General features: G+C 41.3%; 1 protein-coding gene across 1 annotated transcript; it reads right to left on the reverse strand.

The window, feature by feature from the left end:
- Positions 1-10,118: 10,118 nt before the first annotated feature.
- Positions 10,119-10,910, reverse strand: LOC141716995 (uncharacterized). Its single transcript, XM_074519123.1, has 2 exons — positions 10,830-10,910; positions 10,119-10,748 (listed from the first exon to the last, which is right to left on the reverse strand). Exons 1-2 carry the CDS (start codon positions 10,851-10,853, stop codon positions 10,197-10,199), a joined length of 576 nt encoding a protein of 191 aa, XP_074375224.1. The 5' UTR covers positions 10,854-10,910; the 3' UTR covers positions 10,119-10,196.
- Between the last annotated feature and the right edge of the window lie 12,058 nt (positions 10,911-22,968).

Here is a 22,968-nt window from a genome sequence, read left to right on the forward strand (position 1 = left end):
TAATTCATAGTTCAGTATGTTTATCTTAAGAAGCTTTACGTTAATGGAAAGATGGAGGTCTTTAATAGCGATCCAAGAACGATGAACAGAAATCCCTAGCAGCTGCTCCTCAAGTGTGAAGCACTCCACCGGTATCCACCAAGAGTACAATGTGATGGAGGAGGAAGAGGTTGAGAGAATTAGTTGCCTCCCTCTTGTTCTACTTTAGAATTAGGGTTAATTATTTGGGTTGAGGCAAATAGAGTTTATAATAGTATATTTATAGGCAAAATTTTCAGCTGAAAATTTTCCATAAAATATTATTATTATTAACCCTTTAATTGATTATTCTTATTAACAAATTAACTAATAATTAAAACACCTTTTAATCATTAATCCCTTTTCTAAACACTTTAGAAAAATAATTCTCTCACTTGTTTATTTCCAAAATTAAATTCTTAATTAATAATATTAAGAATTAATTAAATCTCATTTAATCAATTATTAAATCTGCTAATTATTTATTTATTTCACAGATAAATAATTACCAGCCATTATTAATTAATTCCTCCACCATTAAATCATTCTCTTTTAAGGTGTGACCCTGTAGGTTCAATATTAAGCCGGTAGTAGAAATAAATAATAATAAAACTATTTTATCATTATTTATATAAATTCTCTAATTTATTAAATATGATTAATTAATAAATTAATCATATTTATTCTACATCGTGAGGGATACTTCTCAGCATATCGCGACTATCCGGATAATACGAATTCACTGCTTAGAATACCAAGAACCTATTCAGTGAGTAGTTACCGTACAATCAATTCCTTCTACCCTGCAATGTCATGATTAAATACAAGGCATGGAACTTGTGTCAAGACTATCTTATTTAATCATTTGCTTTACCATTCACTATGTTTAGTTCTATTTAATGTAAATTAGAAACTCCTTTCTAATTTCATTCACTCTGGCCAGAGATTCCTGAACTAGCATAAGTGGATCAACATTGAACATTCTCTTCCTTCACTAGAAGGGGTAGATCCTTTATTGATCATACACTATCTTCATGTACAAATTCCTATACCCAGTAGAACCCTTATGATTATCCCTGAAAACTAAGAACTAAACCAATGCATAGTTCAGTGTACACAAGATGACTATGATGACCTCAAGTCTAAGGATACTTGTACAACTATCACTATGTGAACAACTGCTGACACGTGAGTGAACTCCATCAGTTGTTCAGCTGTGTGAGTCATGTTTAGTGAACGTATTCTATAATAAGCACCTACATACTAGCTATAGTGTCACCATACAAATGTCTATGAAAACAAACATCCTTCATAATTGTAACACCCCCAAATCCGGGGTCAGGGATCCGGGTCGTCACGGTCTTTCTTTCCACAATATCACTTCACTTAATTAACAATAAATAACCTCATGCTGTGACCCCACACTAACACACACCACAACCCGTTATAGTCTTAGAGATGAAATTGAAATAAGTACAAGTCTTTAAATCCACAATTTAAAAGTTATTACAACCCAAAAATGATTACTTGATAAGTTTACAATTAATTGCCATTATCTGCCACAAGTTATAATTATACATAATTGATTCCCAAAAGTAGAAGGTCTGATCTACAAATAGATCTACCTCTGCAGCTATAACAGCTATGATCTCAACGGGAAGGCGCGGGGCGCTTCCCACGCTCTTGCGCTGGGTCTGCTTGAGTCTGGCCATCTTTCCTAATTGTTGTTGTGTGATGAAGAAATAAAGCAAGAGTGAGCATTACAGCTCGCAATATAATATATAGTGTAAACAATAACGCAAGCATCTAAATGGATAACTTGTTGGAAACCTTTATCAGGTGAAAGATAATTACTTACTGGATATAAGCAAAAAAAGGGATGAAGTTATCAAATACTTCACTATACTTATATGATTTATAAAGCTACTTGAACTACCACTGTTCAAAGTATTATTGGTTTCAAAAGGTCATCCCATAGATGAGACCACAAGTTAAGACTCTTACGGGTTGATGGACTACCACCCAGCCACTTACACTTTGATAGACCGTACCCCGACCTGTCGCTTATGCCGACTCAATTAGATGGATTTACTTCCCGAATGTTGGGCAAGTAATCAAATTGTTTTCTCAAAACAGCAACCACGTTGCGAATGTAAAATACACCACCGAGCCGGATCCCCCAGGTTTTGAGCGAGTATTTAAATCCCCTTTGAAAGGAAGATCTTAAATATAAAAATGAGTTTTGGGGTCCACTCTAACTTTAAAAATTATTTTTAAGACTCGAAAACATTTTTAAGAATGTTTGGAGTACTGCTAATTTATTAAAATAAATCAGTCCCGATATATTAGAAATATCTGAATATTATTATTTAAATAATATTCTCATAAAGATAATCCTTATAAAAATATTCGAAGTAAAAGTTTTAAAACTCATACTTGAAATGGATATTAAATAACCAAAGATATACTTATATGAAAGTACTATCTTGATTTGAATAATCGAAAATAAGTTTGGTTATCGAAACATTATTCTTTAATAAAATAAAGAATATTATTAAATATAAGCGGAGTCATAATACCTCGAATGAATATTATAAATAATATTCATTAAATAAAATAAACGGAGTCATACATCCTCAAATGAATATCCAATTAATAATCATTAAATTGAATAAACAGAGTCATAAGTCCTCGAATAAATATTCAAATAACATTCATTAAATAAAATAAAGTTATCGAATAAACCTTATTCGATCAATAGTTTTGAAAACTACATCCATATATATATATATATAAATATATATATATATATATATAATATATTCGGGAACATCGACTCCCGGTTTAGAAATATGTTCACCTTTTGATCCCCTATACTAAGGGTAAACTCAAATACCGTTTATCTCTAGCATAGGTATTATGCAACTAATAAGCATTTGAACCAACAGATATATAAATCAAGAATACGAAACAGGAATGCATATATACCATATCACATGCTCCAATATATCGCAAGAATTTGCTAATAACAAATATGCATTTATCACAAGATCATGCATATACACATATACATCACAACAACATTTATACGGGTAGAAAACTTGCCTGAGCGACTGAGGGTTATAAATGGCTTGGGACGAGTCTGGTAACCTATAAACAACATATAAGTTGGAATTAAACCAAAGTCACTTGTAAATCTATACTTTAACCAATTTAGACTCTAACACTCATTTTGCGCTTAATGATTCTCTTAAGTCGCTCGAGTACCCTCGGCTCCACCATTTTTAATAAATTAACCATTACGAGTTTTAAGGTGATTCTTTCGCGAGTGTCTTACCAACTTCCTAACACACTTTACATAAATGTTTCATACTCCAATTATCCCTTTTTGGTCTTTAACATATGTTTCAAAGTAAGGCGAGGGGTAATGATTCATTCGCGAAATGTCGTTACTTAAAACGGCCGTTTCTCCTAAACCGTACATCGGAATCAAACGAACCACATATCAAAACGAAGCTCGTAACATGAACTATCTAAAAATTGCAATGGTCAAAACCTAGCATGATAGGGATAAATAAGTCCTGATTTTATAATTAATGGGCTGCTAGGCCCAATAATAAGATGTATAATATTCAGACCAGAAAGGTTAAGCCTGATGGACCAGATCAGGCCTGGTGGAATAAAAAAGGCCCAAAAGCCCTGATTATTAATTAATTTCATAATTAATTAATAAGGGAAAAATCAGCTATTGAGAAGAGTCCCGATAAGGATATAAATCCTTATAGATTAGCCTCAAGGGGACCTAAAAGGATAAGGAATCAGCTTCCTACTTCCTAGGACTCCTAAGACTATCCTAATTCAGAGGCTTGTCCACCAAGTCTCCTACACCAAGTCCAATTCAAGGACTCCCAACATCTATATAAGGGGCCTCACCCCACAAATCAGAACTACGTTTTTTGACTTGATCCTTGGCAATCAGCAAGGTACGTAGGCATCTTGTTAAGGCAGATTGAGTCACGAAACACAAGAGCAGTCAAATCGAGCCTCAAGGCTCACGTTCCTTAATATTAAATACAGCAATTATATATATTAGTTTTTAATCCATAACATTTGGCGCCGTCTGTGGGAAGCAACAACAACCATGGCGAGAACACGGAGAACAATTGGAGCTCTAGAGGAAGGAACACCATCAGAGACAACCCAGGTGATTTCATCAACCGTGGAGGTTCCTCCCCATTCAACTTATGCATCTACTCAGGGGGAAGCCCAGACAGGGGCAACTCAACCTCAGCCACAAGGGACAACTCCCCCGACTATTCAAGGTACGAATCCTCAAGTTCAACAAGTATATATACCTGTGAATTCTCGACCCGTCGGGTATGAATATTCAACTGTTATTACTACTAACCCCCCTTATGGGATGCCCCTTCACCCTGAGGTTGGAGGAAGCGGATATGCTGGGCGAAGCGAAGCACGAGGGCGGTCGCCCCCCTATATACGAGGTTTGGGTCCTATTCCTGAGGATCGGGAATTTTCTGGTCCTTACACTGAGAGAGACTCCGAATCTTCGGATGATGAAGTGGCCCCGAGAAGGAGGCGTCCTGGAAAAGAGCCAATGGCCGATGGAAGGCAACGCCCCCAAAGCACCCCAGGGGCGAATCCCCAAGAAGTGCAGGAAAGGATCAGGGCTCATGAGGCTGAAATCCAAAGGCTGAGGCGTGATTTGGAGGCTCACCAAGCCACCAGACCCCAGATACCTCCTAGGGGGAGAAATCCTCCTCCTGTCATAGACCTGGATGGTCCGGTAAGAAGAAGGGCTGTTGTCCCAAGAACTGATCCAAGCAATCTCCTTCCCCTTGGAGATCCTGATGATCCAACTCCACCCTTCACAGAAGAGATAATAAATGCCCATATCTCGAGGAAATTTAAGATGCCCACTATCAAAGCCTATGATGGCACGGGAGATCCCGCTAATCATGTTAGGACATTCTCTAATGCACTGCTGCTGCAACCCGTTAATGATGCTATAAAGTGTCGGGCCTTCCCTCAAACCCTGTCGGGTATGGCTCAAAGATGGTACAGTCGCCTGCCTCCAAATTCTATTGGATCGTTCAGAGAATTAAGTCAGGCTTTTATTAAGCAATTCATCAGTGGAAGAGTCCATGAGAAAAGTTCAGCATCTCTTATGAGTCTTGTGCAGGGAGCTAAGGAATCCTTAAGAGATTACCTGAATCATTTTACAAAGGAGGCTTTAAAAGTCCCAGACCTTGATGATAAGGTAGCCATGATAGCACTGCAACAAGGAACTAGGGATGAGTTTTTCAAGATGTCTTTGGCCAAACGACCCCCTGAGAGCATGTTGCAGCTCCAAGAGAGGGCAGGGAAGTATATCAAGGTTGAAGAAAGTATGAGGAAGACCGTAGTAAGTAATGAGCCCACTGGAGGCAAGAAACGAAAAACTGATTTGGAGTATATCGCTAAGGACAAATATCCTAGAACCGAACAAAACCCTGATTCAACCCCCAAGAAGGGAGGACCTGGGCAAAAGTTCACTGAATACGCTAAGCTGAATGCTCCCAGAAGTCAGATTTTGATGGAGATTGAGAAAGACAGAGATATTCGCTGGCCTAAGCCCTTGAAGGCTGATCCCGCCAAGCTAGATAAGGGCAAGTATTGCAGGTTTCACAAAGATGTTGGCCATGACACCGATGAGTGTAGGCAGTTGAAAGATGAAATTGAGTTTTTGATTCGAAAAGGAAGATTGAACAAGTATACTGGAGATGGAGGAGACAGAAATAATAATGGAAGGAAGAACTTTGAAGATCGTAGGAGGGACCAAGATGATCAGGGGCGGAATCCCCAACCTAGAGGACCAGTTATAAACACCATTTATGGAGGGCCGAGACCTCGAGGGCCTGTGATAAACACGATCTTTGGAGGTCCAACTGCTGCTGGATTGTCCAAAAATTCCAGAAAGGCATATACTAGAGAGGTTATGCATATTGTTGGAGAAGCCCCGAAGAGGGCCAGGACAGAAGTAACATTGGCTTTTGATGATTCCGACCTAGAGGGTGTGAAGTTTCCCCATGACGACCCGCTGGTCATAACGCCGATAATAGGAAATAGCCCGGTTAAGAGGGTCCTTGTGGATAATGGTGCTTCTGTGGATATCTTGCTCCACGACACCTTTCTAAGGATGGGGTATAACGACTCCCAGTTGACACCAACCGACATGCCAATATATGGATTTGCTGGAGTAGAATGTCCTGTGGAAGGGATAATTAAATTGCCAACCACCATAGGTACGGAGCCAAGGCAAGCAACGCAGATGCTGGATTTTGTGGTGGTAAAGGCTAGTTCAACTTATAATGCTATCATGGGGAGAACAGGGATACATGCCTTCAAGGCAGTCCCCTCTTCCTACCATTCAGTCATGAAGTTTCCCACCCGAAACGGGATTGGAGAAGAGAGAGGAGATCAAAAAATGGCTAGAAGCTGTTATGTGGCCTCTTTGAGGGCAGATGGAGTCGGGGGGCAGGTTCTTCCTATTGAAGATATGGATGTTCGAGAAAATGATGAGAATAGAGGAAGGCCAGCAGAAGAATTGGTTTCGGTTCCTTTAGATCCCAAGAATCCTGAGAGGATGACTTTCATTGGAGCCACATTAGAGGAGCCCCTTAGAGGGAAGTTAGTAAAATTTTTGCAAGAAAATAGTGATGTGTTTGCATGGTCAGCAGCTGATATGCCGGGCATAGACCCGGAGTTAATTACTCACAAGCTAAACGTGGATCCAAGCCGGAAGACAGTGAAACAAAAGAAAAGAAATTTTGCCCCGGAAAGACAAGAGGCTATAAGGCAGGAAGTGGAAAAGCTCTTAGAGGCTGGTTTCATTGAGGAGATTCAATTTCCGGAGTGGTTAGCAAACCCTGTAATGGTGAAGAAGGCTAATGGAAAGTGGAGGATGTGTATAGACTTCACCGATCTGAATGATGCATGCCCCAAAGACTGTTTTCCGCTGCCTAGAATTGATACCTTGATTGATGCCACCGCTGGACATGAGATGCTGAGTTTCATGGATGGGTTTAGCGGATACAACCAGATCAAAATGCATAAGGATGACATTCCAAAGGTATCATTTATCACTGACTTTGGTGTTTATTGTTATCTTGTTATGGCGTTTGGTCTCAAGAATGCAGGAGCCACCTATCAAAGGTTGGTGAATAGAATTTTTAAGGATCTTATTGGTAAGACTATGGAAGTCTATGTTGATGACATGTTAGTCAAGAGTCTAGTAAAGACTGATCATATAGCCCATTTAAGGGAAGCTTTTGAGGTCCTGAGGTACCACAAGATGATGTTGAATCCTACGAAGTGTGCTTTCGGAGTAGGATCTGGAAAATTCTTGGGACTGATGGTCTCAAAGAGGGGAATTGAGGCTAACCCGGATAAGATAAAGGCAATCCTGGACATGGAACCACCAAAAACTGTTAAGGATGTTCAGAAGCTTACAGGAAGGGTTGCTGCGTTAGGACGATTCATCTCCAAGTCAGGAGACAAGTGCTTGTCATTTTTCAAGTCACTAAAGAACATCAAAGACTTCGTATGGAGTGAGGAAAATCAGAAGGCATTTGAAGAGTTAAAGAAGTATATGGGCCAGGCCCCGTTGTTGGCCAAGCCAGTTCTGAATGAAGTTTTATTCTTGTACTTGGCTGTTTCAGAGAGCGCCTTGAGCGCGGTGTTGGTTAAGGAGGAACTGAAAGTCCAGAAACCCGTATACTATGTCAGCAAAATTTTGCATGGTGCTGAGTTGAATTATTCAGCCATTGAGAAATTTGCTTTAGCCTTGGTAATGGCTTCAAGAAAGCTGCGTCCTTATTTTCAAGCTCACCAAATTGAAGTGCTAACAAATCAGCCACTGAGAAATATCATTCACAGTCCCAAGGCAAGTGGGAGACTGATTAAGTGGGCAATAGAGTTGGGAGAGTTCGATCTCAAGTATAAGCCACGTACGGCCATAAAAGCCCAGGCACTAGCTGACTTCGTGGTGGAATGTACCATACCCAACCAAGAAGTCGGGGGGTAGGAAGATACCATACCTCAAGACAAGAGAGTCGACAATGGGGACAGGGAGAAGAATGACAAGGAGAAAGAATATTGGGTTCTCTATTTTGATGGAGCATCAAAAACAAATTCCAGTGGAGCAGGGTTGGTTTTGCAAAGCCCTGATGGGTTCTTAATTGAGTATGCTATGAAGTTAGATTTTCCAACCACAAACAATGAGGCAGAGTATGAAGCCCTGATAGCTGGCCTTGGTCTAGCTGGGACACTTAGAGTCAAAAACTTAAAGGTCCGTGGAGACTCGAAGCTGATCATATCCCAGGTAAAGGGAGAATTTGAGGCAAGGGATGATACGATGGCTAAGTATGTCCGCCTAGTAAGGGCTGTGATGACCCAATTTAATGAATGCCATGTTGAACACATTCCAAGGGAAGAAAATGTTAAGGCAGATGCGCTATCAAAGTTCGCTTCGTCTGAGATTGAAGAAAGTTCAGGAAGTGTGTACTTCCGTGTTTTGAAGACACGGAGCATAGATGTTAAGCTAGTGGCTCCCATAGGCTTGGGGACGTCATGGATTGATCCCATCAAGGCTCACATTCAGACCGGTTGGTTGCCAAGTGATGCAACTGAAGCACGGAAGTTAACTGTTCGGGCACTAAGATACTCTTTGATAGATGGGATTCTTTACAAAAGATCTTTCGTGGTTCCCTACTTGAGGTGTCTCAGGCCCGATGAGGCACGCTTGGCTCTTGAAGAAGTGCATGAAGGTATTTGTGGACAACACTTGGGGGGCAGGGCCTTGGCTCATAAGATAACTCGTTTAGGCTTCTATTGGCCAGAAATGATGGCTGATGCCAAAGAATATGTAAAGAAGTGTGACCGCTGTCAGAAGCATGCACCAATTGTTAGACAACCCCCTGAGATGCTGACCTCTATCAACTCGCCTATTCCCTTTGCCATGTGGGGGATGGATATTCTAGGGCCTTTTCCTATGGCCACGGCATAAAGGAAATTTCTGATTGTAGCCATTGATTATTTCACCAAGTGGATCGAAGCCAAACCCTTGGCCAAAATCACTACTAAGCAGGTTGCACAATTCCTGTGGGAAAATATTATGTGCCGATATGGAATTCCCCGTATCCTTGTCACTGACAATGGAACACAATTCAACAATGAGGAATTCAAGAAGTATTGTGAAGAAAATGAAATTGAGTTACGATTCACCTCTGTGGCTCACCCGCAAGCCAATGGACAAGCAGAGGTAGCAAATCGGATAATCCTGGATGGACTAAAGAAGAGGATCGAGAAGTCTAGAAATAATTGGGTAGATGAGATACTTCCAATATTATGGGCCTACAGGACTACTTGTAGAGACACGACAGATGCAACTCCTTTCATGTTGGCATATGGGGCGGAAGCAGTAGTTCCCGTGGAGATATCACATTCCTCTCCAAGGATTCAGGCTTTCGATGAGAAAGAAAATGAGGAAGGGCAGAGATTAGCCCTGGATTTAATTGATGAAGTGCGAGATAAAGCACATGCAAAGATAGTAGAATATCAGAAAAAAGCTTCATTCTACTACAACCTAAGGGTTAAAGAAAGGTTTTTTAAACAGGGCGATCTAATCTTGAGGAAGATAGAAGCATCTGGTGTAGGACAAAAAGGGAAGCTTGCCCCGAATTGGGAAGGGCCGTACAGAGTCAAGAGTGTTCAAGGTAGAGGAACCTACAAGCTAGAGACTATGGATGGTTTTGAAGTCCCGAGAACTTGGCATGCACAAAACCTGAAGGTTTACTATGTGTAGGGAAGCCGGATACGATTCTCACTCGTCAGGATGGCGAGTAGGTTGAAAAGCACCTTGAAGCTTTGCTTGCTTAGGATTTATATGTTTTAGTTTTATTACGAAGTTTATTAAGACTTGTGTAAGGGACGAATCCCAGACAATTTTATGAAATTCATGAGTTCTTCAAAGTATGTTTGTGGCCTAACAAAAAAAAATCAAATGCATGGATGCAAGCATAAAAGGTGATAAATGAAATAGATCTGATAGATGTTACAAAAGTTCGATAAATAAAGTCTCGAAAATAAAAAAAAACAAGCCACGCAGGGCTGAAAAAGCTCTAAGGAGCTGAAGTACCCTCGGCATCCATATCATCGTCCTCTCCACTCTCGCTGGATGTCTCTGTCGTCTCGGAGGAGGAGGAAGAGCTGTCGTCCTCAGCAGGTCTGGAAGAAGACTCGGGAGGAGGAAGGAGTGGATCCTGAGGAACATGGTCCGAGACAACTACTCGGGTACGAAACCTCTGTAGCAAAGCCTCGTCATCAGGGCAGATATAGTCCGCCGGGTTAATATCAGGACAAGCCTCGTTCACGGTCCCAAGGGCCGTGTCCCAACCAGTCCTAAAAAACCCAGGAAAGACTGAATCATCCCTAATCCTCATGGATTGGGCAAACTCCTCCGAGTCCAGATAGTTGTCTATAGCTTTATCCTTCTCCGCCCGAAGTACCACCAGCTCGGCGTTAGACTCTCCGAGTTCTTCCTCCTTGCGCTTGAGCTTCTTCTCCAGGGTAGCGTACTTCTTCTGTTGCCTCCTGAGGGCATTATCGGCCTTATCAGAAGCCCGCTTCCATGATTCGGCTTGCCTCACAGCGCCTTGAAAATAGGCGTTAGACTGAAACAAAGCAATTAACAAAGTATAAGGCAAGAAAATGCTACAAGAGCGAAAAATAAGTTCAAAAAAGAGAAGGCATACCGAAGCCAGAGACTGAGCTCCCATGAGCTTGATCCTCTCAAGATCAGGGGTGGCCACCACATCAGTAAAATCCTTGGGGGTCACGCTATGGTAGGACCAATCCCAAGCATGTTTCGTGGAACCAACTACGGTGTCCCCTCGGCGGAATCCCCAGAGAGGCTGAAAGGCGCCTGTGGCAGCAGCAGTAGGGGCAGCAGCAGTGATAGGAGTACCATGGCCTCCAGCTCTTTCAGTTGAGGCCTCCCCTATAGGCTCTTTGTGCTTCTTCAAAAAGATAGGCTCCGTGGCCTTTCCCCGGGTGTCTAGGCCTGCGAGCCGAGCTTTCTTCATCCTAGCTGTTTCCTCAACCAAAGGAACATTGTCCTCGTTAATCTCCTTAGCAGCTGAAACAAAGCAAAGGACAAAATAAGTGAAGTTAATAATGCATGAAATGAAGTAAAATTGAGAAGGGAAGAAAAATACCCTGTTGAGAAACAGAGGATAGTCCCACATGAATCAGGGAAAACTCCTCTAAGAGAGTCCAGCTGGTAGTCGTGCCATTATCCTGAGTAAGCCCATTATAAATAATAGTTTCTTCAGGAGTTAAGTGAATGGATTTGAGGCTACCATCACTGACCTTCCCAAAGGAAGATCGAAAAAGTGTGCCCCAGTCACCATTCTCCCAACGTAACCCGACGAAACTATTCCTCCAATTTTGATTATTATCAGGAATAGAGGCACTGTTAAAGATATGTTTGCTTTTGGGCCTTTGCTTGACATAGACCCAGCCGCAGATACTGGAAGAACTATTGTAACACTGAAAGACTTTCCTAAAAACAGCTACAGAAAGAGGAAAGCCCTCCCTAAGACAGCAGACCATAAAACATAGAATGTTCCTCCAGGCGTTTGGAGGAAGCTGACACGGGTTGATTTGTAAATCATCCAAAAGATGAGGAATAAAGGGGTGAAAAGGAAACCTAAGCCCAGCATTAAGGGCATCTGTGTAAATAAAAAGAGTATCGGGTCTCCAGTGGCAAGTACGATCACCACCAGAGACTGGAACTAATCTAAGAGGAGGAAGGACGTTATAACGAGCATTTAGTTTATTGAAGTCTATGTTGTGCCAAGTATTACAATGATTAAAAGAGTCGAGATGTGCAGTGGAGGGATATTCATCCCCCCTAGTGTTAATCATATCAATTAAAGACATATATGAAGAGCGGATCTCGATATCCTTACCTCGTTTTGAAGCCGAGGCTATCTTGGCCGCCCTCTCGGAACTCTTGTCAGCCATTTTAGTAAAGACTGGAAAAGACTTGGAAGGCTAAAGGAGGGGATTTGAGAGAGGAGGAGTTTAGAAATTTCTAGGATGATTGAAGAAATGAGATGAGAAGGTGTGAGGATTCCACTCTCCCATCCCACTCTTATATAGTCACAAAGAAGGCTAGTTGGGCCTAGAAAAGCCCATTTGGGTCCAAGAAAAGAATGTTCTGGAAGGATCCAGAAACGAAATTTAAATTAAATAGATATTTACGGAAATTTCTGGAAGAATCCAAAGAGAGCCATAGAAGTTCTGGAAAGTCAGAAATTTGAGCCAAAACCCGGCTAAAAGCAATGGGCCTGAGTTTGAGCCCAAAATGTCAGCCCAAATTAAATTGAAAAGCCCAGAACTAGGGCCCAATTAAAAGGCCTGTGGAAAAGATGGTCAATAGGAAACGAGCCCAGAAAAGGGCCTATATAATTAAAAGTGGGAGGCCCAGGATAAGGCCCACTATATTTAAAAAAAAGAAAAAGAAGAAGAAGGGGTTAAATCAGGCCCATGAAGCCAAAGCCCTGTTGAAAAAATAGGTCCAAAAATCAGCCCAACAAATCCAACCCAGGTTTAGGGCAGGGGTCATCCCAATAAAAGGTAAGCCCAGAAAAGGGCCTAATTAATTGGGGAATAAGAGCCCAAAAACAAAACCCAAATAAAGGCCCAGGAAAATAGGAATAAAAGGTTGATATCCTGACCCAATTCGATCAGGACTTGCATTACATTCCTAGTCGAATGAGTTGAGATTGAAATTCTGTCGATCAGGGCTGAAGAAAAGGTTTATTTCGATCAGGATTTGGACCTATTCGACCAGGAAGTGTACAGAAATCCAGATCGAAACTCTTGAGATCGAAATTGCTTCGATCAGGGCTTAGAAGGAGGGTTAATTCGGTCAGAAAACAAGAATCCTGACCGAAAGGGGAGAAAATCCTATTCGAAAAAAAAAGGGTGAAAATCCTGGCCGAAATTCGACCAGGACCTCTGCTCGAATATTCCTGCTCGAAAATCCTTCGACCAGGGCTGATAGAAGGTTAATTCGACCAGGATCCTGGTCAAATGGATTCCTGGTCGAAAATTGCATAAAAAAAAATCCCAGAAATTAGGAAAAAAATCCAGAAATTAAGGATAAATCCTAGAAAATTAGGGAAAAATCCCAGAAATTAGGGAAAAAATCCAGAAATTAAGGATAAATCCCAGAAAATTAGGGAAAAATCCCAGAAATTAGGGAAAAAATCCAGAAATTAAGGATAAATCCCAGAAAATTAGGGAAAAATCCAGAAATTAGGGAAAAATCCCAGAAAATTAAGGGAAAAATCCAGAAATTAAGGATAAATCCCAGAAAATTAGGGAAAAATCCCAGAAAATTAGGGAAAATCCCAGAAAATTGGGGAAAAATTCCTGGAAATTAAGATAATTTCTGAATAAAAGGAAGATTCATTGTAAATGTGTAGGTCGCTCCACACTTTACGTAAAACGAAACCCTATAAGGGAACGAATAGATTTAACTTCCGCGAAACCTAATCAATGTTTCCCAAAAGTTGGGGGGCAAATGATAGGGATAAATAAGTCCTGATTTTATAATTAATGGGCTGCTAGGCCCAATAATAAGATGTATAATATTCAGACCAGAAAGGTTAAGCCTGATGGACCAGATCAGGCCTGGTGGAATAAAAAAGGCCCAAAAGCCCTGATTATTAATTAATTTCGTAATTAATTAATAAGGGAAAAATCAGCTATTGAGAAGAGTCCCGATAAGGATATAAATCCTTATAGAATAGCCTCAAGGGGACCTAAAAGGATAAGGAATCAGCTTCCTACTTCCTAGGACTCCTAAGTCTATCCTAATTCAGAGGCTTGTCCACCAAGTCTCCTACACCAAGTCCAATTCAAGGACTCCCAACATATATATAAGGGGCCTCACCCCACAAATCAGAACTACGTTTTTTGACTTGATCCTTGGCAATCAGCAAGGTACGTAGGCATCTTGTTAAGGCAGATTGAGTCACGAAACACAAGAGCAGTCAAATCGAGCCTCAAGGCTCACGTTCCTTAATATTAAATACAGCAATTATATATATTAGTTTTTAATCCATAACATAGCAGGTAGTTCTAGGGTCCTAATGTTATGAACAAAAGCAGTCTAAAGTAAATCGGACATTACGACGGCTATATTTACGCGATTTCCCAATTTTATACCATTCCAATTCAACCACCAATCAATCCTAATTCATTCATACAACCAACATCCATCCACACTACATCATAACAGCCCCAATCAACTCAACATTAACAATTTATACTTATTCTTAAACTTGAATTTAAACTATACTTAAGTCCTTTAACCAATCAATAAGATTTCAACATTCAATTCACTACCATTCCATCCCAAACTCTAAACCAACAAGCATCAAGCTACTCTTTTACCATAACAATCAAAATCATCCTAATATATAAGTAAATCTAGGGTTTGGAGATGTTATACCTTCCTTGAAGTGATTGGAGTAGCTAGGAAGCCTTAAGAAGCCTTGAGATGTCTTAGTGATGCTTGGATCTTAAAGGAAAAACAAGAAAAATCAAGTTAAAAATCTTGAAATCACTATTCATTATCTTCTTCATTGATTTCTCGGAAGAGATTGAGAATGAATTGGAGGCTTAAACTTATAGGATAGCCATATCTATGCATAAGGAGTACCAGATAATTATCTTACCAATTAAGGAAGCTTGGAACTTGAATTTTGAAAATTCTTCTTCTTGAAATGAAGAAAAGCCGAGAGCAATGTTGAAGAATGAAATAATTTTGTGTTTTTGATTTGTTTTGCCTAGCTTGGTTGTTTTTGTTTTGTTTTTGGTTAATTACCTTTCTAACCTTGAACTTTGTGTGGTTTTAAATCAACAACACCTCCTTCCCCTTATGTCATGCTTATGTCACTTTGTGATGTCATCATCCCTTACTTTCCCTCTTCTTATTGGTTGGATGACCTCATCATCCCTAACCTCCTTGATTAACTTCCTAATTGTTTGCCTAATGACCGCTGATCTGTTATACGGTTCGCTTAACTTTCGTTCTCGTTTCTCGTTTGAGGGATCATACCCGGGATCTTATTACTTGGGTTTCCTTAACCTTTCTCAATACATTATATAACTTTTATGATCCTATCTTATAATCCTTTAATTTAAATCCTTTTTATCCTGTTACCTTATACTCAATTCTTTCCGTATCTAGTGGATTTCCGGGAAAAATCAAAGTGTTCAGAATTGGATTCTGACGATCTTTACATACACTTATATACCATATAGAGTACTAATAAAATCTCAGAATATCCATAACAGAATCCCTACATAGTGTGGCATGAAAAGTTTTCTCATTCAGCAAAAACACTATTCATAAGGGTTACAAAAAGTTCAAAATTTTGGGGGTTATTACAGTCTACCCTCCTTAAAAGGATTCCATCCCGGAATCAAATAGAAAACAAATGGGGGTACTTTTCTAGCATTGCGCCCTCTAGTTCCCAAGTTGATTCTTCCATATTATGATTCTGCCATAGCACTCTGACTAGCTTGATCACTTTGTTCCGAAGCACCTGCTCCTTCTTATCTATAATCCTTACTGGCTTCTCCACGTAAGTCAGATCTGGTTGCATATCCACATGCTCGTACTCCACTATGTGTCTGGCATCCCGGTGATACTTCCTTAGCATTGACACATGGAACACATTATGAACTTGTTGTAGGTTCGGGGGTAAGGCTAGCTCGTAAGCCAACTTCCCAATCCGTCTTAGTATCTCAAAAGGTCCAATATATCTTGGGCTTAGTTTTCCTTTCTTTCCAAATCTCATTAACCCCTTCCAAGGGGATACCTTCAGCAGTACTAAGTCCCCTACTTCATATTCCTTGTCCTTTCGGGCTAGGTCTGCATATTTCTTCTGTCTGTCTTGGGCTGCTACAAGCCGCCCTCTGATAAGATCCACTATGTCTTTGGTCCTTTGGACCATTTCGGGTCCGAGCATCTTCCGCTCCCCTACTTCATCCCAGTATAAGGGAGATCGACACCTTCTTCCGTACAGGGCCTCATAAGGCGGCATTCCGATGCTAGCATGAAAGCTATTGTTATAAGAAAACTCGATCAACGGCAAGTGATCATCCCAACTTCCTTTAAAGTCTATTGCACAGACTCTCAACATATCCTCTAGTGTCTGGATGGTCCTTTCACTGTGCCCATCCATCTGGGGATGGTACGCGGTACTCATATTTAACTTGGTCCCCGCACATTCTTGAAAGCTCTTCCAAAATCTGGAGTTAAATCTAGGGTCTCGGTCTGAGACAATGGACGCTGGGACTCCATGTCGCGTCACTATTTCCTTAAGGTAAATGTCCACCAGTCTATCGACTGTGTATCTCTCATTGATAGGAATGAAATGAGCTGACTTTGTCAGTCGGTCTATAATTACCCATATGGCGTCATGATTGGCTTTCGTCCTTGGCAAGCCTACAACAAAATCCATCGCTATCTGTTCCCATTTCCACTCGGGAATCTCCAGGGGTCGTAAAAGTCCACTGGGTCTCTGGTGCTCTGCCTTTACTCTTTGGCAAGTCAAACATTTGCTTACCCATTCTGCTACGTCCCTCTTCATGTTGGGCCACCAGTAATATTCCTTCAAATCCCTATACATCTTGGTGCTTCCCGGGTGAATGGAATACCTTGAACTATGACTTTCATCCAAAACCTCGTCTTTAAGTTCTTGAACATTCAGAACCCAAATCCTGTAGGAATACCTTATTATCCCCTTATTGTCTCTCTCAGTATGGATCTCTTCTCCAGTCATTGACTCTCTGCCCTCATTCATCATTCTTTCTTGGCACAATCTAATCTTTTCTAATAACTCTGGTTACATTGATATCTCAAACAACTTTTCAGTTCCGGTTCCGGTTACCTTTACTTCTATTTCCATTCTTTCGAAATCCCTGATTAATTCCTCCGAAGTCATTATCATTCTGAGCCTTTCCTTCCTACTGAGGGCGTCATCCACCACATTGGCTTTCCCCGGATGATAGAGAATCTCACAATCATAGTCCTTGATTAGTTCTAACCATCTCCTCTGGCGCATATTGAGCTCTTTCTGCGTAAATATGTACTTGAGGCTCTTATGGTCTGTGAAAATCTCGCACTTCTCTCCATACAAGTAGTGCCTCCAAATTTTTAAGGCAAAAACTATTGCCTCTAGCTCAAGATCATGGGTAGGATATCTAATCTCGTATTCCTTCATTTGTCTCGATGCATACGCAATCACTTTACCGTGCTGCATATCACTTTACCGTGCTGCATAAGCACACACCCTAATCCTTTTTGCGACGCGTCACTATATATCACACAATCTCCTTTTCCGTCTGGCAATGCCAACACCGGGGCCGTTACCAACCTTTTCTTTAATTCCTGAAAAATGTTCTCGCATTTCTCCGTCCATTCAAACTTCTTTGTCTTATGAGTAAGTCGTGTCAAAGGGGCTGCGATCTTCGCAAAGTCCTGCACAAATCTATGATAGTAGCCAGCCAATCCTATGAAACTCCTTACCTCTGTGGGTGTGGTTGGCCTTTCCCAATTTGAGACCGCCTCTATCTTGGAGGGGTCGACCAATACTCCTTCTTTATTGATCACATGTCCTAAAAACTGTACTTCATTCCGCCAGAATTCACACTTCGAGAATTTGGCATATAACTGTTCCTCTCTGAGTATTCCTAGAGCTATCCTCAAATGCTCTGCATGTTCTGCCTCAGTCCTTGAGTAGATCAAAATATCATCGATAAAAACTATCACACACTTGTCCAAGTACTTCTTAAATACTCTATTCATTAAATCCATGAAAGTCGCTGGGGCGTTGGTTAATCCAAAGGACATTACCAAGAACTCATAATGCCCATACCTGGTACGGAACGCTGTCTTGGGAATATCTTCGGGTTTAATCTTTAATTGGTGATATCCAGTTCTCAGGTCAATCTTGGAAAAATAAACAGCATCATTTAGCTGGTCGAACAGATCGTCTATTCTAGGTAACGGGTACCTGTTCTTTATGGTTAGCTTGTTCAACTTTCGATAGTCGATGCACAGCCTCATGCTCCCATCTTTCTTCTTAAAAAATAAAACTGGTGCTCCCCACGGAGACACACTGGGTCTTATCATACCCTTATCCAAGAGTTCCTGTAATTGGGTAGCTAATTCCTTCATTTCTAACGGGGCTAACCGGTAAGGTGCTTTTGAAACTGGCGCCGTCCCTGGGGCGAACTCAATAGCAAATTCAATCACTCTATCGGGTGGTAATCCCGGAAGGTCTTGTGGGAATACATCTTCAAATTCGTTGACTACTGGAATATCTTGTAAGTTGGCACCTCCTTTTGCGTGTCTACCACATAGGCTAGGTAAGCCTCATTTCCGTTTCGTAGCATCCTTCTGGCATGGGCCATAGTCAAAAATTTATGTGTCTGCCTCTTTCCCCTAAATATGACTTCTTTCTTTCCTGGGATATTTAACTTAACTTTCTTCCCCTTACAGTCTATCTGAGCATCATTGCTAGATAGCCAGTCCATTCCCAAAATTATATCAAATTCCCCTAACTTAAAAGGAATCAGATCAACACTGAAAGATTGTTCCCCTATGCCTAACTCACTGGCGGGGTGAATCAGATTAACAAGAATAACTTCATGGTTGGCTATTTCTACTTGTAAGGGCTCTATCAAGGGTTCAACTTTAAGTCTTAATTTACGCGCAAAGTCCCTTAATATAAAAGATTTAGTTGCTCCTGAATCAAATAAAATGTTTGCACTGACTGAATTTAGAGAAAGGGTACCTGCTATCACATCTGAATCTTTCATAGCATCGTGGACTGTCATGTTGAAAGTCCTTGCAGTAGGTGGCTTATTAGAGGCAGCCCTGCTTGCTCCCGAAGCTGCTGGTTTGTTCATTGGGCATTCCCTCTTCCAATGACCCGGGAGTCCACACTGATGACAAGTGGTGGTTGGGCGGGTAATGGGGGTTGGCGAAGTGCACTTGTCCGAATAGTGACCCTCTCGACCACACTTGAAGCAGATTACTGGCTTTCCTTTACACTCCCCAGTGTGCATCCTTCCACAAGTGTTACAGGCTGGCAATGGGGGTTGAGACTGGTTGGAATAGGACATTCTTGACTTCTGGCCGCTCTGGCTCACATTCACGCTCATTGGCCTCTTAAACCCAGTGTTCTTTCCCGGTAGGGACACTGCTCCTCGATTAAATCTAGTTGGGAAGCTCCTTTCTGCGGAACCCCCACCCATGCTCATACTTTTCCTCTTTATTCCCTTCTTCTCTCTTTCCTTCTACATCTGTTCACTTCCGTCTTCTACAATTGTTGCCTTTTGCACCAGAGTGGCATAATCCGTAAGCTCAAGGATTGCCACCCTATTCTGAATCCACGGTTTCAGTCCTTGCTGAAACCTCCTAGATTTCTTTTCCTCGGTGCTTACGAATTCCGGCACGAACCTTGATAACTCAGTAAATTTCGCTTCGTACTCTGCTACAGATAAGTTATTCTTTTTTAGCTCCAAGTACTTGAGCTCCATCTGGTTTTCCATAAACCTCGGGAAATATTTTCCCAGAAACAACTGACTGAATCTTTCCCAGGTTATAATAGCATCTGTCTTCATGTTTTTCTTGGCCTCCCACCAGTAGTTGGCCTCTCCTTTCAGAAGGTAGGTAGCAAATACAGTCTTCTGTGCCTCATCGATACTCAGAATCTCAAAGGATTTCTCCATTTCCTTTAACCATGCCCTTGCCTCAACTGGGTCGGCTGATTCGTGGAACTCAGGGGGCTTAAGGGACTTAAAAGCCCTGAAAAAGTTTGCCACAACATTGTTATTTCCTTGAGGGGGTGGGTTGGGTTGACGTTCCAAGTTCTGCCTTAGTAGTTGCATGAACTGGCCCATGGGATCCATGCCTGGGTTTGGTATTGGTTGCTCAACCTCGGTTTCTCCTTCCTCAGCCTCTATCTCAAATCCATCAACATCATATGTCTCCTCCTCCTCTTCATACAGGGAGTCATCCTGTTCAACATAATCCTCGTCTTCCTCTTCACTGTGTTTCTGGTTCCTATCGTCCTGGTTATGGCTTCCCTGGTCCTTAGATCCAGGGTTCGCCCTAGTTCCAATCTTTCTTGGCAGCATGATACTGATAAAAAAAAATTATTGGGAAATTCAACGTTAGGTCACAATCATACTCAACATTGTGCCTTGCACAGCTCTATAATGGGGAGAATGTATCTCGCAATTCTAATGTTTTATGACAGTTCTAATAAGAAGTGCAGTAATAATAATGATAAAAAAAACAGTGATCTCGTCACTAAGGAACTGAACTGAAAGGAAACAAATATATACATAATGCGAGAAATACATAGTTTGATCTGGTCAAAAGTACAACAGTGCTACAGCCATCTGTCCCAAAAGTGATACACAAGAGTCTATCTGTCTAGTCAGAAAAGGGATGCTATATACAAGTCAACTATCCCGGAAAATTGGCTTGTACTAAGGCCTCGACTAACTAGACAACTAGACTATCCCATCGTCAGTCCTGAATCACACACCGGAGCGGGTCAGCTCCCATACCCTTTCCATCGTAAGATGGAAGATATAGTCGGCCTGCCGCCTGGAGATCCTACCATGCCTATCCCCCTGGAGCGATCTGAGTCTCGCTCGGGATGTGAGCTCTATCCCTGTCAGCTCCCTCCTCAAGGATCAGTATAGCAGCCCTAGTCTCATAAGCTCGGATACGCCTACCCGCCCTCTCCGCATCCAACTCCCTCCTGGCCTCATCCAGCCGGGCCTCAGCAACAACCACTCGGGTCCTCAGCACATCCTGAACATAGCCGTGGGCTAACAAAGACTGCCTATGGGCAGGGTCGAGAGGTGGTGAATCCGGAGCCGCTGGGGGTGCCTCCTCGGTCTGCCTAGGCTCGGAAGTATGGGTCTCTGAGCTGTCATCATAGGGGATCCAAGATAGTGGTGGAGGGGTAGGAGCTCTGACCACTGGGAGTGTGGGTAAAGGAGTACCAGTGTATACTACCATAGGTCCGACACGCTCCTCAGCTACTGGGACCTCATCCGGGTCCTCCTCATCTGAAATAGCAATGACCTCTGTCTCTGACTCCTCTGAGGGGTCCTCCTCATCCTCCTCCATCTCAGGCTCCTCCTGATCCTCGACATCTAGCAGTGTCTCATCATGCTCACGCTCGAACATCTCAAAGTCCTCTATCTCATGAGCCTACACATTAAACAAGCTAAGTTACTATCATGATACTTATAAGGGTTCCCGTAAGGGTTTTAACTGTCAGTGCTACTTTAAGTAGTCCGACCATGAACTTGGCAAGAGTTCTTATTATCTTTGTGAGTTTATTATTATATTGTCGCATCATCTCTAAGGTTTATAACGCTTAGCTCTGATACCATTTCTGTAACACCCCCAGATCCGGGGTCAGGGATCCGGGTCATCACGGTCTTTCTTTCCACAATATCACTTCACTTAATTAACAATAAATAACCTCATGCTGTGACCCCACACTAACACACACCACAACCCATTATAGTCTCAGAGATGAAATTGAAATAAGTACAAGTCTTTGAATCCACAATTTAAAAGTTATTACAACCCAAAAATGATTACTTGATAAGTTTACAATTAATTGCCATTATCTGCCACAAGTTATAATTATACATAATTGATTCCCAAAAGTAGAAGGTCTGATCTACAAATAGATCTACCTCTGCAGCTATAACAGCTATGATCTCAACGGGAAGGCACGGGGCGCTTCCCACGCTCTTGCGCTGGGTCTGCTTGAGTCTGGCCATCTTTCCTAACTGTTGTTGTGTGATGAAGAAATAAAGTAAGAGTGAGCATTACAGCTCGCAAGATAATATATAGTGTAAACAATAACGCAAGCATCTAAATGGATAACTTGCTGGAAACCTTTATCATGTGAAAGATAATTACTTACTGGATATAAGCAAAAATAAGGGATGAAGTTATCAAATACTTCACTATACTTATATGATTTATAAAGCTACTTGAACTACCACTGTTCAAAGTATTATTGGTTTCAAAAGGTCATCCCATAGATAAGACCACAAGTTAAGACTTGAATAGATTCAATCTTTGAAATATTATTGAATGAAATAAAGTTACGAGATACTTTATTTAGTCCCGATATATATATCCACATATATATCTCTTAAACATTTCCTGGAACCTCTGTTATGTAAAGTATGAACAGAGTTTGTAACATCCAATGAATTTTGGAAAGGAAAAGAATTTTGGCATAAACCCGATATATTGCTGATCAGGCAAAGATACCAATAAGTAACCTTTTCTACTAGTAGATGGATGAATCCCCCACCGGTCATCACCCTGGCCACCTAAGGACCTTGTGCTGGACCGCCACCCGGCCTCTTACGCGTTGATGGACTGCCACCCAGCCACTTACACTTTGATAGACCGTACCCCGGCTTGTCGCTTATGCCGACTCAATTAGATGGACTTACTTCCCGAACGTTGGGCAAGTAATCAAATTGTTTTCTCAAAACAGCAACCACGTTGCGAATGTAAAATACACCACCGAGCCGGATCCCCCAGGTTTTGAGCGAGTATTTAAATCCCCTTTGAAAGGAAGATCTTAAATATAAAAATGAGTTTTGGGGTCCACTCTAACTTTAAAAATCATTTTGAAGACTCGAAAACATTTTTAAGAATGTTTGGAATACTGCTGATTTATTTAAATAAATCAGTCCCGATATATTAGAAATATCTGAATATTATTATTTAAATAATATTCTCAT

Source organism: Apium graveolens, chromosome 4 (assembly GCF_009905375.1).
Source record: "Apium graveolens cultivar Ventura chromosome 4, ASM990537v1, whole genome shotgun sequence".
Lineage (NCBI taxonomy): Eukaryota > Viridiplantae > Streptophyta > Magnoliopsida > Apiales > Apiaceae > Apium > Apium graveolens.

Coding starts and splice junctions, on each gene's coding strand:
- LOC141716995 (XM_074519123.1), bottom strand. CDS start 10,853: ATGGGAGCTCAGTCTCTGGCTTCG. Junction 10,749..10,829: donor GAGCTCAGTCTCTGGCTTCG/GTATGCCTTCTC, acceptor GCTTTGTTTCAG/TCTAACGCCTATTTTCAAGG.